The 15,589-nt window shown below is 35.4% G+C and overlaps 1 protein-coding gene across 3 annotated transcripts in view; it reads right to left on the bottom strand.

The window, feature by feature from the left end:
- LOC124631428 (diacylglycerol lipase-beta) overlaps positions 1 to 15,589 on the bottom strand; it is a 69,699-nt gene that overhangs the window by 16,272 nt on the left and 37,838 nt on the right. For all 3 annotated transcript variants that reach the window (XM_047165813.1, XM_047165815.1, XM_047165814.1), the window contains exon 2: positions 793 to 888. In XM_047165813.1, the coding sequence (XP_047021769.1) occupies positions 793 to 887 (95 nt within the window). In that variant the 5' untranslated portion in view covers position 888. The remainder of the gene's footprint in view (positions 1 to 792; positions 889 to 15,589) is intronic.

Here is a 15,589-nt window from a genome sequence, read left to right as displayed (position 1 = left end):
TCTATTTTATTAATTTTATTATTTATTTAAATGAAAAGATTTAAGATTTTTTGTAGATAATATAAATAAATTATAACTTCAGTTCAGTAGATATACAGTTTAAATCGGAACTTGGCAAAAGAACTGTTCAATATATCAGGACAGCATAAACCGGTGTAAGTATTACTTCATCGTCATCTGTGCCAAAGGTGTCGGCCGGTCACTAACCTTATATATTCGCTGGAGTCAAGCTTCCTATTACCTTTAACGTATTTAATATTTTAATCAAGTGAATCTATCGGTGTAGGTATACTAATATAATAAACAAGAAGCATTTTTATACACCTCAAAGACTTAGAAACTACTGAACCAATTTCAAAAAATATTTCTCTGTTCGGAAGCTAGAGTATCCCTGAGTAACATAGGCTATATTCTATCCGGTTACGGGAAGAAGTTCCTTGGTTGAAGCCGCGGCAAAACAGATTAGATAAAATTATAAATGTGTAAAATCTGTTATAGTTCGGCCATTCAGAGAATGCGTTCCTGACACGTCGCGATTGAACTGACGACGTAACTTTGCAATGGCGTTGCAGTTACGATAAAAATATTTTTGCTGGTTGTTTACCGTTTTAACAATTGAGGAGCATTAAAACAACATTATTATATCAATAATCAATGAATGTAGTTACGTCGTCAGTTCAATCGCGACGTGTCAGGAACGCATTCTCTGAATGGCCGAACTATAGTCTGTTGAATAAATATACCGATAAATACACAGATTTCATAATAGACATAAGATAATTAAGTACTTACCAGACAAATCTGAATAATAGTTCGAATATGCTTGGAAACACGAGATCGTCTGAGGCTGCCAGCCATTTTCGCCCCAGCAACCGGAGCGCTGGCATTCTGAAACAAGTTACCGACTAATATTAGATATTTCAGGTTTTATTACAATTTTATATACATAATATAGACGGTAATACATAAATATAAAATATGTTAAAATTGGTGTGGTAAGGTTATAGCTAAGTATTCAAAAATGTAGGCGTTGTCTAAGTTACTCAAATGTTCTCTCTACTGAACCTCAAATTTGATGGATGTATAAAGATCTATCCATGTCGGTTTATTCATAACAGACACCCGAATGATTTATAAACGTATTGTATACTAAAGAAATAAAAGGTACCTAAGTACCTAAATATCCAAGCTAAAGAAATATGTACTAGAATTTTAGACCATTAGGCTTCTACGTTACACTTACAGCTGGGATCAAAATCCTTAAATTAATTACAGGCTTTTGCTCCTAATGTGTCGAAAAACTGTAGGGCTGTCCAGAAAATGTCGATTCAGCGTGAAAGCCCGAACTGTGAAACTACTGGTAATTTCGTAGCAAGTGTTATCGCGTCGCATTTGTAACCAACATTAGTCCTCGTTACAAGGGACATTAACTTTTATTTTTTGGGACCCTACGATAAGGGAACGGAAAGTGGGAAGTGTGTTCTGGACTTCAAAAGTGGCGAAATTATGTCGATACTCAGTTTTTGAGTAAGTACGGCTAATGCTTCGATTGATATACGTATCAAATTGGGATTGAGCTGGTCGTAGGTCGTAAATTTGACATACATCAATTGACATGATCAGCCCACGTCTTATGAGTACCACAAAAGTACAACATACATTGGAAGGATAGGAACATTACACTCCTTTGCCTGGTGCAGTCGGGTAAAAATAGTGAATCACAGTTTTGGTCGTTTCCTTGTCATCAACCAAAGAGGTCGTTCGACCACTGGCCACTCAGAGCTAGACCATTAAGCGTGACCTCAAAACAATTAATGTGGACCCTCAGACATAATAAAATTGTGGCCTGTGGCGGACATGTGTGAGGAGGGCTGACCCCAAATGAAATGAATTAACAGCCAGAGAGAAAAAATCTAAGTGAATCACAGTTTTGGTACCTACTTATAAGAACATAGCATTATAATCCTACGAGATTGGAAACTGGTGATCTACGTATCCTTTTTCTTTTCCAAATATATTATATTTTTCAAAGTATATTCATTATTTCTATTATCAAGATTAACACAAGTAGAAATATATAACAAAGTCCAATGTTCAATCGCCAAGAGTTTACTTGCGCAACTTCAACTTAACGCAAATACCAAGCAATTTGCTAACTTAGTTAAGTGCATGCCTTTACGCATATCTAATGCTAAATTGGTAATCAATCGACCGTCGAAGTTAGACAAGTATTTTTAGATTAGACACTTCTAAGGGCGAAAACCTCCTGGCCCCTCTATAAAAAAAAAAACACTGAGTTTGGGCAAGATTTATCTCTTATCTAAGGGTCGAACAAATTCAGCAAGTCTGTAAGGGTAATCGAGTTAAAAAAGTTAATAAGATACCCCAGCAGTACTTCAGTCAATCTCAAGAGCTGAATAATTAAAGGCTCATGATTGCGGAAGGAGGTTATTACAGCCTTTTAATAGCTATAACAAGGCCTACTCAGTAAGAATCTACCACATAATAATAATTATGCAGGTAATAGGCAATTACGCAAATCCCTGTTTCATCATATATAATGGAAGATCGCCGTCATTCTTTGCTAATTCATGGGCATTTAAACAGTTGTAATTGAAATACAGATACAGTATTTCACGTCAATCTAATTAAAATTAATTAACACAAATTCTTGAGAGAAAGTCTGTAAAAGTATCAGAAATAAGAACTTAAACTTCTAATTATAATTACATACTCCGACAACAACTGAAACTCGAAAAACATGGAACAAAATAATTAGTTCCAGTCTGATAAATGTTTGGTCAAAAACCTCTGTAATAAATTGACTTCGGAATAATTTATTGTATAAGTAAAATTGAAATTCGGCACTTTGTTTGTTTGCTCACAAAAGTTTTTGAAAATTAATTAGAAAGTTACAACCATTAGACAAATATATCGTTGATGCCTACGCATTTTGACTACAATACAAATTAATTCTAGAATTACGTGAAATAGTGTAATAAGTTTGTGTGTACCGTAACATTGAATTCGATCCAAATCACGTTTGTATTGGACGTGTCACGTGCCGGGTACATTAACACGTCGTGTCGTATTACGACCGTCCGTTCGTCTGGTGACCGCCGCACGCGTGCCGGACGCTGAACTCAACGGACCCGGGAACTTGGCCCAGGTATTTTGGGACGCGGACCGCATTCGAAACTTTTAACACCGTTTACGCAATATACCGTAACGGGTCGGTCACTAGGGTACGTTATTTTTAACCCTATCAAGTTTATTTTTACTGTCTGGGTGATAATTTGAATAAAATTATCTGTTCTTGTTTGTGGGGTGTATTGAAGTAACTTTAGTATTGTAATTTGCGCGGGTCATTGAATACGATCTGATTTAATTACGAAACTTTTGTGGGAATTTGTTTGCCAATATAATTATTTACTGCTGAGTAAATACATTATGCAATAACTATGCATTTTAAAAACCTAGCTATACTTACATTGTTTTTTCCCCTCAGTAATAACGAACGGAACAACCTTTTGAAAAACACATTGACATTGGTATTTTTCGTCTTACGATGCAATGATTACCACTTAATGGGGTGTTGATTTTCATAAAGATAACAAAAAACATTTGCTTCCGACTATTGTCGAAGTGATACTAACACAAGATGTCGTAACAAAAAAATGCAGTGTCACGCTGTTTTTCCACTCGTAATTAACCCGTTATACTTAAGTGTCTTGCTTATTATGCTTATTGTATAGGAACCAGGGATTTCTCTACCGTTTCTGAGTACGAACATAAAAATACGGTGTGCAATAAACATGTTTTAAATAAGTAGTCATTATTATACTGGTCTTTATATCTAAGTAAAGAAAAGTCAGAAATATACCCGCTGCTATTGTCATCCACGTACTTATATATATATATATATAAAATATTATTTTCAAAATTGATTTAAGTATTTATCAAAACTAAGGTATAATTCGGGGTCCCCAGCGGGGCCCAGCAGGGCCAAGGCCTGCCGGGGCTGCGGGTTGTTCGAAAGAGATACCGCGGCCCTGGTACATAAAAGGCCTATGACGGAACACGACGATTTTAGTCAGTAAGAGTCTGACACTCCCTCACCGCTGCTAACCCACAGCGGGAGGGGTCATTTGATGATTTTACGTCGATAAAAAAAAAAAAAAAAAACCGGCCAAGTGCGAGTCGGACTCGTGCACGAAGGGTTCCGTAAATTACAGTTAAATCAACCTATCTCAAAAACTATAAGAGATACTTTGATCAAACCAAAAATCGTTGAAAGAGTTAATTAGCATGCATCACCTCTATTTTTTTTAGAATTTTATACCCCGTAGTTATAAAAATAGAGGGGGGGGACATACTTTTTACGACTTTGAGAGCTGATATCTCAAAAACCGTTCACTTTAAGAAAAATGTTTTTTAGAAAACTTTATATCATTTTAAAAGACCTTTCCATTGATACCCCACACGGGTATGTACATCGAAAAAAAAAATTTCATCCCTCAGTTACATGTATGGGGGGCCCCACCCCCAATTCTTTTTTTTACTATTTAGTGTCATATTTTTGTAGCGGTTCATACAACACATATTCCCATCAAATTTCATCACTGTAGTACTTATAGTTTCCGAGTAAATCGGCTGTGACAGACGGACAGACGGACAGACGGACAGACGGACATGACGAAACTATAAGGGTTCCGTTTTTGCCATTTTGGCTACGGAACCCTAAAAAGGTATAATTCGGGGTCGCAAGCGTCCAGGGATACAACGCCTAGTCCCATAATACAATTAATTTAATTTCTATATTAATTATATCTTTCCATTAAATTTATGCTTAACAATGGTCTATAGAAAATATAATAAGTTGCCATATTGTCAAAGCTCACATGGAGAAAGTTGCGACGCACTGCACTTTCGTCCGCGCATTATTATGGCCTATTATAATTATTCGTATTGGTGTCGATGTCGAACATCATTGTTCTCTTTCTATAACTATAGTAGTGAAAGAGTGAGCTTCCCCGAGCTTTATAGTTTGTAGTGAGTTATGAAAGCCGGACTGAAAGGGGAAGGTTGGCGCAGACAAACTGTTGTATTGTTAATGTTTAAGCCTTGATACCTGCGTTGTACGAGCTTTGTGTTATAAAGCCGTTTATGAACAACCGAGGAGCTTTCTGAAGCTTTGCAATTGTATTTCTGTGGAAGGTTATAATTTTATATAGGTGTTAGGTACTACTTTTGTGCTCGTGGATAGTACAATAGAGGTTCATTTTGCTTACCAGCAGTGAAATAGGGTTGGTCATCTCGTAGTAGAAATAACATTAATTACTTATTCAAGGAACTACACACACCGGCACAATTAGAGGAACACAAAAAAAATACAGTTTTATTTTAAAATAATAGCTTTTAATGCAATTTTTTCACTTAATTCGAGCTTGTTTACATGTTACACGTATAACACAACTAAAACTAGGAGTAAACATTAATAAAATTGGTAAAAATACAGTAAAATAACAAATAATGAGAATCTTAAAATTTTCTAAACAATTGTAAAAATTAAATTAGTGGGGGAAATCTTTAAAAAAAACTTAATTAATACCTTGTATTGCCCCCGCGGGCTCTAATTAATGCTTGAATGCGTCTGCCCATACTCATGATGACATTCGCGATCATTTCTTGGGGTAAGTTGACCCACTCTTCGACCAGCGCCAACTTTAGCTCTTCAACATTCCTGGGAGGTGGAATTTTCGCTCTTACCCTTCGCCCAATCATGTCCCAGACATGCTCTATTGGATTCATGTCTGGTGATCGTGCTGGCCAGTTCATTTGGGTAATTCCGATTTCGCTAAGGTATTCGGTAACCACGCGTGCAGTATGGGGCCGTGCATTATCGTGCATAAACACAAAATTTTCGCCAATGAATGGGGCAAATGGCATTACATGGGGTTCTAAGATCTCTGTAATGTATCGATGTGCAGTCAGAGAACCTCCATCGATGATGACTAAAGCCGTGCGTGCGGACAAAGTAATGCCACCCCATACCATAACGGACCCTCCACCGTATGACACCGTTTCGGTAAAATTTGCTTGATGGTAGCGTTCTCCTCGATGCCTCCACATCCTTTCCCTTCCGTCGATGAAATTGACACAAAATCGGCTTTCATCAGAGAATAAAACATGACTCCATTCTTCAGACCAATTTTGGTGTTGACGAGCAAACGCTAGTCTTGCAACTCGATGGCATACCTCAAGCTTGGGCGCTTTAGCTGGCACGTATGACTTTAAACCGGCATCATTTAACCGTCTTCTTACTGTTCGTTCACTAATATGCACATTACGCACTTCTTCTAAAAGATTTCGGGTCTGAACTGCAGTTTGACGACGATTTCTCAAAGTTTGCACCCTTATAAAACGGTCATCTACGGCACTGGTTGCACGATTTCTGCCTTGTCCCCGCCTCCGCACGTAAGACCCCGTCTGCCTGTACCGTTTAACATTACGGTGGATCACAGATACGGACACACCCAACCTTCGACTCACTGAACGGTATGTGTGACCTTCCTCGATCATTGTCACAGCTCTGGCGACATCAGTTGCGGGCAAATCACTCATTTTCGATGCAATACAATGTTAATTCTCCAAGTAACAACAACAAAGTGAGCTAGGGCCACCATTGACTGCATAAACAAATTTCTTATCCAAAACACTTAAACGCCCTAATTGTCAACAAACACTTATGAGGGTCCAATTTCTGTTAAATTATTGAGGGATGTCAAAAAGTCTCAAAAGGGTATGTCATAAGAGGGTAATAAATAAAATAAAGGAGCCACTTGTAAATATTCTCATAAGAAATAAAAAAAAACGTCTTTTTTTTTTGTGTTCCTCTAATTGTGCCGGTGTGTGTATTTACATTTTGTAGCTACTTACATGTAGATAATTTGAGAATCGAATAGCAAACATATCGTGCACAAATAGTGTTTTTAAACCACGTTGAGCGTCGATTGGGACTGTTAAATATAAATTACTTATTTGTACACCGCAATTCATTTAAATTGCCCATTTAGTGACATGTAATTTGAGTATCGAGCTAAAATACTGCCTCGACGGCAATTTGGTAATTTATTACAGGTTTTAACTAACTACAGCTGGCACCTCGGTTTGAAACTTTGACAGGACAGCGCTCCTATTTACAATTTCGCCTGCCTGATAATTAAGCCTGTATTAAAATAATGAGGAAACATCATAATACCTGCTATCCAAAATAATGGGTAAATTTAAATTACGTAATATAATACATATTTTCCTTTTATTAAACAAGCATAGAATAAAAACTGCTTCAATTGTGCAATTTATACACTCTGGACATTTATAAGTTTCAAATTAAGTACCTCTTAAAAATATGATTTGCATTACACGTGTGGATTTATCTCAAAACGGGTTTGAATGTAAAATAATATTAAGTAATTTAATTAGTAACTTAATTTGCATATCAAAATAATTGTGTAATTAAGGAGCATTCGTTTTGAAAATGTTTGATTCGAATTTTATCTTAAATGTTTAAGTGAGGTATAACAAGCTTTTAAAAAGAAAGCTATCTTCTTATTCCTTTCTTATTTTAACTTTACACAATACGAGGGGCGGCCAATACGCGAGTCAGTTGATACGTAGTGACAAGATGTTTACTGATAGGTATCAGATTAAGTGACAGCCAACTTGGCGCCAGCTACCCCCCTTCTCACATTTTGTTACATTTTACAATAAACTTAGTAGCATTTACTTTATAACTAAGTGAAATAAACATATTATAAAATAAGCAATTTTCTTAATGCTACGTTAAAAAAAAAAATCATTCGCTAACAATTCAAGTTCAATAATAAAAACATAACCATTGGCAATTCGCTAAAAAGAAGAAGATAAAAACCTATCACATTGTGATTATTATCTAACAATAGTTTATTATTATTTATCAGATTTACTTTTAATTACACACACATTAATCATCTAGCTAGATCAAATTATAAATTAAATACCTTTGATTTACAGTCAAGATACGCATTGAACATTGATCACGATACTATTTGCATATAAATAAATAATAATTAGACATGCTCGGGAATATTTAAGGTCATTCGCCTCCATGAATGAATGCGTCTGATTATGTTATCGTTAACTTAAGCTTGACTGAGTAAATCATGGTTTACCCCATTAGCGAAACGCCGTCGTAACGTTTTATGTACGAATAAAATATAATGTCGATATATTCTACCTACGCAGTCACGTCACTAGTGAGGGTTGCTTCTAAATATCAAAAGAAAACAGGAAAATATTTGTAAAAGCTTCCGTTGTTTGACTTTGTAGCGTTAAAATTCCTCTTCAAAGAAAACAAAAGTTTTGTAAGAAATACAAATTGTTTATTGTGCGGGCATTTTACTTGTATCGAGATAAAATTGTGCGAGAGTGTGCGATAGAAGTTGTTTGATATTATCAAAGCGATGAAGAGAACGACGTTGGTTGAGCAATATTGCCGCAAATGCCTTGGGGATGTAAGGAGCATTGTCCTCTGTTGCCTGCTCTCGCATAATAGAACTTTCCTTATCCGTTACTTAAAAATTAATACAGTTTCATAGTTCAATAAAACGCATTCTCCGCCATTTTTCCTCGAAAAATTCGGTGGTTCATCGGGCAGCCCTATTTCGGGGGAAAAAATAAGAGTTAGGTTAGCCTAATGCTTTCTGTAATAGTAGGTTAATTGGGCAATGGTGCGAATAATTAAAGTCAAGTAATTATTACGCCACTGGCTCTAGATGTTGTTTGTTTAGCTAATATATTAAGGTTGTAAGTTATGTAGATACGCAACATTACTTACGACCTTTCCATATTAATGACGCAAAGTTCGACTATTTATCGAGGATACGTTGGTGCTTTCTTGAGGAACTGAGACGTCGACAATGTTTTAAGAAATTGTATCTTACGAATAAGTCTGTTTTTTTAGACATTTAAAATTGAATTCCTGGGAAGACATATGGTTCAAATAAACGTCTAAGAATAGCTTGGAGATAAATTAGTGCTCGCTACGATGATAAGCGTGTGGGTTCAATAGGATTAAATGTATCGATCGATAAACCGTGGGATACATCGACGTTACTGAAAGCAAGCATTGTTAATTGACGTCATTCGGTAGTGTGGGCAGTGGCCGTATTCTGGACATCCGATTTATATGAAATGAATGAATTTATACTCGTATGGATCGAGGAAGTTAGTTTCATACTTATATGGTCAGGTAGTAGCGATTTTTAAGATTTTTACAAAAAAATCTGGTAAAATTTGAATGCAAGTTTGTTGCGGGATTATTATAACACAGCTTTAATGTATAATGTATGCACGTACTGTTTTGACTTATGTTAAATAAGTGAAAATAAAAGTAAAGTTAAGTTAAAAGTAAATACCTACGAACAATGCGTTCTAAGCCCAGAGTCATAGCATTTTATGAGATTTAGTGGGCTAATCTTTTAATAATATCTATGATAAGTCAAACGTCAGGCACGAGCCAGCATTTATCATATTTAATGCTATATCGATTATGGCTATTCGCGTGACCTTTGAAATGAAATAGCTGGGGCTAAATGTAATGTCGCCATGTGCAAAATGTTTAGAAATACCAGTAGGTACAAAAAAAAAAAAAAACTGGTGGTCCAGAATCACTAACAGAACACATCTGCATTATCAGTAAAAAAAAAATCATTCTTTTGTCCGTTTGCGATTTTCCAACATTTTTATAATGAGTTATTTTCTTGGAAAATCACACGTAGGCAATACTCATAGTTTTCTCCATTCCCGAGAAAAAACACGCCGTATCAAGTAGGTAAAACTATGCTTTTTGAAGACGATTTAAAATCACTGTAGAAATGTTATATGTTGTAGGCTCTATAGAGTTAAACTACTGAAAAAAAGACCCAAAGTCATAAAGTTCAGCTTTTATTTGAAATTGTAAATTTTAGTCAAGAGACAAAATATATATCTTTGTTACTTAAACAAGTCTCTAAGGGGCAATGAATGTCGATAAAAGTTGGCACAAAAGAAACTAACTTACTGAAAAGGAAAGAAGCCACTTTTTTCTTTGGACGAGTTAGTTAGGTCTCCGGGGAGGCGGATCAACTTGTAAGTTTATTGTTGAAAGATATACCTACTCTAAGAAATCATTAGAAGAAAGTTTTGGTTTGAATATTGAAATTAAAATAATCTAAAATGGGAATTTCAATAAAATTACTCTTTTAGCTTTTCCTTAGTCCCAGCTCCCACAATTTGCTGAGATCCTTGGATATAACATATTTCGTGTATAAAATAATGCTACCTGCCTACTAATTTTGTTTATACGTGTTTAACAATCTTATTAATTTAATCAAAATTCCTCCTATTTACATAAATGAGATCATTAATAACCGGATTAACACGTAAAACATACTTCAAACATGTTATGTTATTTCTATTATTTGCTCAGCGTAATTTAGCAAAAATAAAACAGCTGGCTGGGCGAATTTGTTTTTTTTTTACTAAAAACAATATAGGCATTTGCATTGCCGATTACTACCAATCGAGCGAGTGGGCAATCGAATGAATAACTTATTCGATGCATCGGAAATAAATAAAAAAGTCGTGAATCCAAAATTGAAAAGTCTGAAAAGTGTGGGTGTTCCATAATATGAAATGTAAGTATGAATGGACCTAAAACGGTCGTTGCTCACTTCAGTGAACAGGAAAGGTAATTTTGGCTTGTTATTATAAAGGGAAGTAGAGTCGAGCCATGGCTTTAACATCACCACTACGTTGGAAAAGAAGATGAAATCAAAAGGTACGTTTTTCTGGTTTTAGCGAGAACTTTAGAATGGAGTAAGAGCTCAGCACAAATTAAAACTGAGGGAGTATTTTGAAAATGTGGTGTATGTAGAAGTAAATAAATGAGTACGAGTTTTACTCGGATTTAAAAAACTATTTTGCCGTGAATGTTAGATTAAACAATATACGCTGACCGCAAGGTCCATCATAGTTTATGAACTTCAACATAACGATCGATTTCATGTGAGTTTCCTTTTAACATTCCTAAGCTACCGATCTTTTCAGCTACCGATATAATATTAACGATGTGTTATAAATTTTTATTATCTACAAAGAACCGATTTATCACAAACTCATAATATTTCCGACTTCAACTCAATAAAGGTAGCTCTGCTATATTAAAGTATGAAAATAAGATCTGAGACGACCATTTTTGCGTAGGTGCCATAAAAATATAAATCATATTCTGCGCTTTGTAAAGTTATTGGTATAGAACCAATTAGATGTCGAAAATACCCAATATAAGTTCGTCAATTCCAGTTCACAGAAGTGGCCAAATCAATACAATTTGTGAGAAAAATACCGCAAATCCGTGTACAAAAGTATTTTTGGAATAAGGATCCAGACTTTAGGATCAGGAGTCGAGACGAGTGACGTCAATCTACCCACAAACGGTGAAATGGGGTGAAAAACGACGCTCATTTAATAAGCTTACGGCGAAGCACAAAAACAAGATTATTATCCAATTATGTCATCCTCGCACTGTGGGATGTTGAAGTTTTTTGTCGATGTTACGTCAATATCGTGCGTAATCTTCAGTTTACTGTTGACCAAACACTGGACATTTAAATTCTTAATCGATGCGTCGGATTTACGCTTCACGGTTTATTGACTTTCTTTTACACGCCTGCTGTAAGGGAAGTATTAAGTAATAGGTTATGGCAGTAGCAGTATGATTCATTGATTCACACTGAGGACACAACGTTAAAAGCTGATGTTGGTTTGTTTTAATTTTAGAATTAATTCAAAAAAAAAAACATATCTGCAGAAACTGGTTACGTTGTTGAAGAAACTTGTTAGCATCGATTTTAGCCGTCAATGTTCAGCGTAGGGCAACAATTTTACGGTTAACCTCAACCGTTATTTTTCGCTCCGTTAACTGTTTGTCGATTACAAGCAACTTTAATTGTTGAACATTTTCTAGTAAACAACGCGATAAACATGATGCGAAATGTTCCGTTCATCATAGATTACTGTTAGCGTAATCCTCATGTTAGGTATTATCGAATCCAAATAGGTAAAGAGAAAATTAATATAGGTACATAGCTCCAGGAAGATTTCTTAGTTTTCGTTTCAAAAATTGCTTTACTCTATTTTTCTTGGGAAGACTAGCTTTCTAAAAGTAAACGATTTTTTCAAATCGATTCAGAAGTTTCGGAGCCTTTAGGGAAACAAGAAATGTTTCCTCTTTAAACTTTAAACTGATGATAATGGCTATCTTATGTTGGAACATAAGGGCTACAATAATGTTTGTTGTTGCTATTCTTCTATTGTATTGAAATTGTCTTTGTATAATTTGCTTTAATATGTAGCCAATGTGATCTGACTACATTATGTACTTACCTACCTATAAATTAATTTACGATGCGTGTCGTCAATGATTCATTTAAAAAAATATGTTTTATTCTAGTCTAGGTAAAAGGGATACCTATACACATGTAAAATATATAAAATACTTAAATAAAACCACATCTTGCATATAGCCTACCTTCCCAACGATACAGTCATAGTCATAACATTCATAAAGTCGTAATCATAACCCATTAAGAAATAAACAGCGAGAACAATATTTATTTTATAGGCATACCGCATAAGGGATCTTAACCCCACATTTAGGACTCAGCTTCGCAACGTACAGCGCATTTACACTAGTAGTTTTTCCGCTCGGTTTTTTCCGAATGACAATGTTGGGTTCGTACTGCTGGGTACAAAAAATTCGTTAAAAACCGCGCTACAGACGTTTGCTAGTATGCGTGAAAAAACCGAGCGAAAACCCCACCAGTGTGAAAGCGCTGGTACACGTTACTCGTAAATAAATAAAGCGTAACCCAACAAAATTACTGGCTCTGGTAATAAAAGTATAACGCTATAAATATTTTAACCAAAGCATAAAGTACTATAACGTGCGCAGGCAAAGGATATAAATTGAAGGTTAAGCGTATCATGCTCCTTCATTGTACATACCTATTGAGGTACATAAGACTTTGTACTATGTACAGTAAACTGCACATTAGTGGTAACTGTCATGCACGTTACCTCAATAGTAATAAATACGATTTTCCTATAAAACTATTACCACTGACATGAAGTTGACTGTACGTACAGGTACATTTGTCAGGATTTGAAATGACGTATTCGACCTTTTATCCAATTACGGCGAAAAGGAGAAGACGAACATCTGTGCGTTTGTAGCTACCTAATCTTAGTAGTGTAATGCATCTTCACTTGGCACATCTTCTGAGGTATTTTTATCTATTTACTTTATGAACAATATGCTGAAATAGAATCGTAGTCTGTAAATAAACTTCAAAGTACACGCGAAATAATAGATATAAATCATATTGTATTCATTTTGAGGTGTAGCTTCTCGCGCATCTTTCGTTTTATTAAATTTTGGTCAGAGCATTCAGTAGTAAAATTAAGATACGCTTTTATTGTTGCTGCTTATACCTAGTATTAAGGCTTTTATCACGTACAGTTTGATAGTCAAAACAATTAGCTGTGACCCCGCTCCACTTCACACGAATTTAACAAGTTTCGGGTCAGATCCTTATCACAGTCACGTAAGTACCTGCATGGTAGTCACGGTACAGGGACGGATCTGACATTGTAGCTGCATGATCTTAAGATCTAGCTTCTAGATTGTAGGACCTTAGACCTTTTTTTAGTGGGAAATCTTCACATGGTAACCCGCTGTTTGCGGTGCGGGAGTGTACTGACGGAATCAAACCATGCTCTTTTTGGAGCCTTGGTGTACCAAGGCCGCGGTGCCGCTTCTAAAAGTCAACAAACCAATATGAATAGGAGAGAAAATAAATCTAATAAGTACCTACTCGTATGTTAAAGATTTAATGTTATTTGTCTCGCACTGGAATTTGGAGCACTTGCCTTACATAACACGGGCTACAGATTTACAAAAGCAATTGACTTTTTCAATATGATACGTAATAAAAAATATCCGTTTCAAAGGTTAAGCTTCAATAAAGGAATTACAGAAGTATTTCGAATTCCAAGTTTTCGTTTATTGGAAAACGTCACGTGTCCTTTTGACCTTCATTCTATTCCTGACTCCTTTGTTATAGAAATAATTTTCTGAGCTTTTTATTGGTATATCGTGGCGTCTAACCTAGACTATGTCCGACTCTGGATTAATTAGTGCGTTGGATTTTCCAAATGTTTCCACCCCATTTGTACTAATATAAATAGGAAATATTTTTTTGTTTGTATTCTAAAGGCTCCAAAACTATGGCTCCGATTTGAAAAAATATTTTAATGTTGGGAAACTATACTCTTATCGAGTAACAAAGGTAGTGGCTTCCAATTGACGCGGGAAAACAGTTAGTTTTTCATAAAACTGTGTAAGTATTTATTTATATGTTTAAAAATGCAAGGTTGAGAATGATGTTATTTAATTTTGCTCACCTTAATCCGGGCCTTTTTTTTTCCGACGTCAAAAATCATCAAATTACCCCTCCCGCTGTGGGTTAGCAGCGGTGAGGGAGTGTCAGACTCTTACTGACTAAAAACCGTCGTGTTCCGTCATAGGCCTTTTATGTACCAGGGCCGCGGTATCTCTTTCGAACAACCCGCAGCTCCAGCAGGCCTTGGCCCTGCTGGGCCCCGCTGGGGACCTTAATCCGGGCCTGTGATGAGTATAAAGTGTACGATACAGTAATTGCATTTTGTTTCAAGGTTTGAATCCTTTATTTATATGTACGTTACTTAGTTACAATTACATTTGCAATAAAGTATCGCGATTGTACATTTATGCATATGTAATTGCTTTGTCGTTCTATTATTATTCAAAGTCAAAGTCAAAAAAAGTAAAGTAGGCTAATACGATTAGCACTTTTTAACGTCAAAATTTTACAAGAATGACAGCACCCCCAAAACGTCCCCCTTTCACCACTTCCTAGTGTTATGGCTGGAAAGAAGAAGCGGTGAAGAACAAACTTCCCAGCAACACAGCTGTCTATTACAATTTAATTATTATTAATTTATTTTACAATTATACAATTCAATTTTATCAATTATCAATTTAGAACACCGAAAAATACAAAATAAAATAAAGCACTTTTATTCCACTTCAGAGCTGCCATCTGCGTTTATCTGTGAAATAATCATTAACATTATAATATGCCTTTCTAACAAGAATTTCTTTAATTTTGTTTTTAAAAGAACTGTCCGTTAATTCCAACAGATGAACCGGAATTCTGTTATAAATGCGTACACAAAGCCCCACAAATGAACCGTGCACCTTATGTAAACGATAATTAGGTGCGGTTAACTTATGTTTATTTCTAGTATTAAAATGATGTACGTCGCTGTTTTTACTATATGAATCTATTATCTATTAATGTTTAATAAGTATTGGTACACACAACATAAACAATTAATAGTTAAAGGCTATTGTTAGATTAATTGCCAGTTTCGAAGCACCTTCGTAGCTGGTTTATTTATTCAC

Source organism: Helicoverpa zea, chromosome 6, assembly GCF_022581195.2.
Source record: "Helicoverpa zea isolate HzStark_Cry1AcR chromosome 6, ilHelZeax1.1, whole genome shotgun sequence".
NCBI classification, from domain to species: Eukaryota; Metazoa; Arthropoda; class Insecta; order Lepidoptera; family Noctuidae; genus Helicoverpa; species Helicoverpa zea.
The sequence above is the reverse complement of the archived record's forward strand: the minus strand, read 5'-3'. Positions and strand labels throughout refer to the sequence as shown.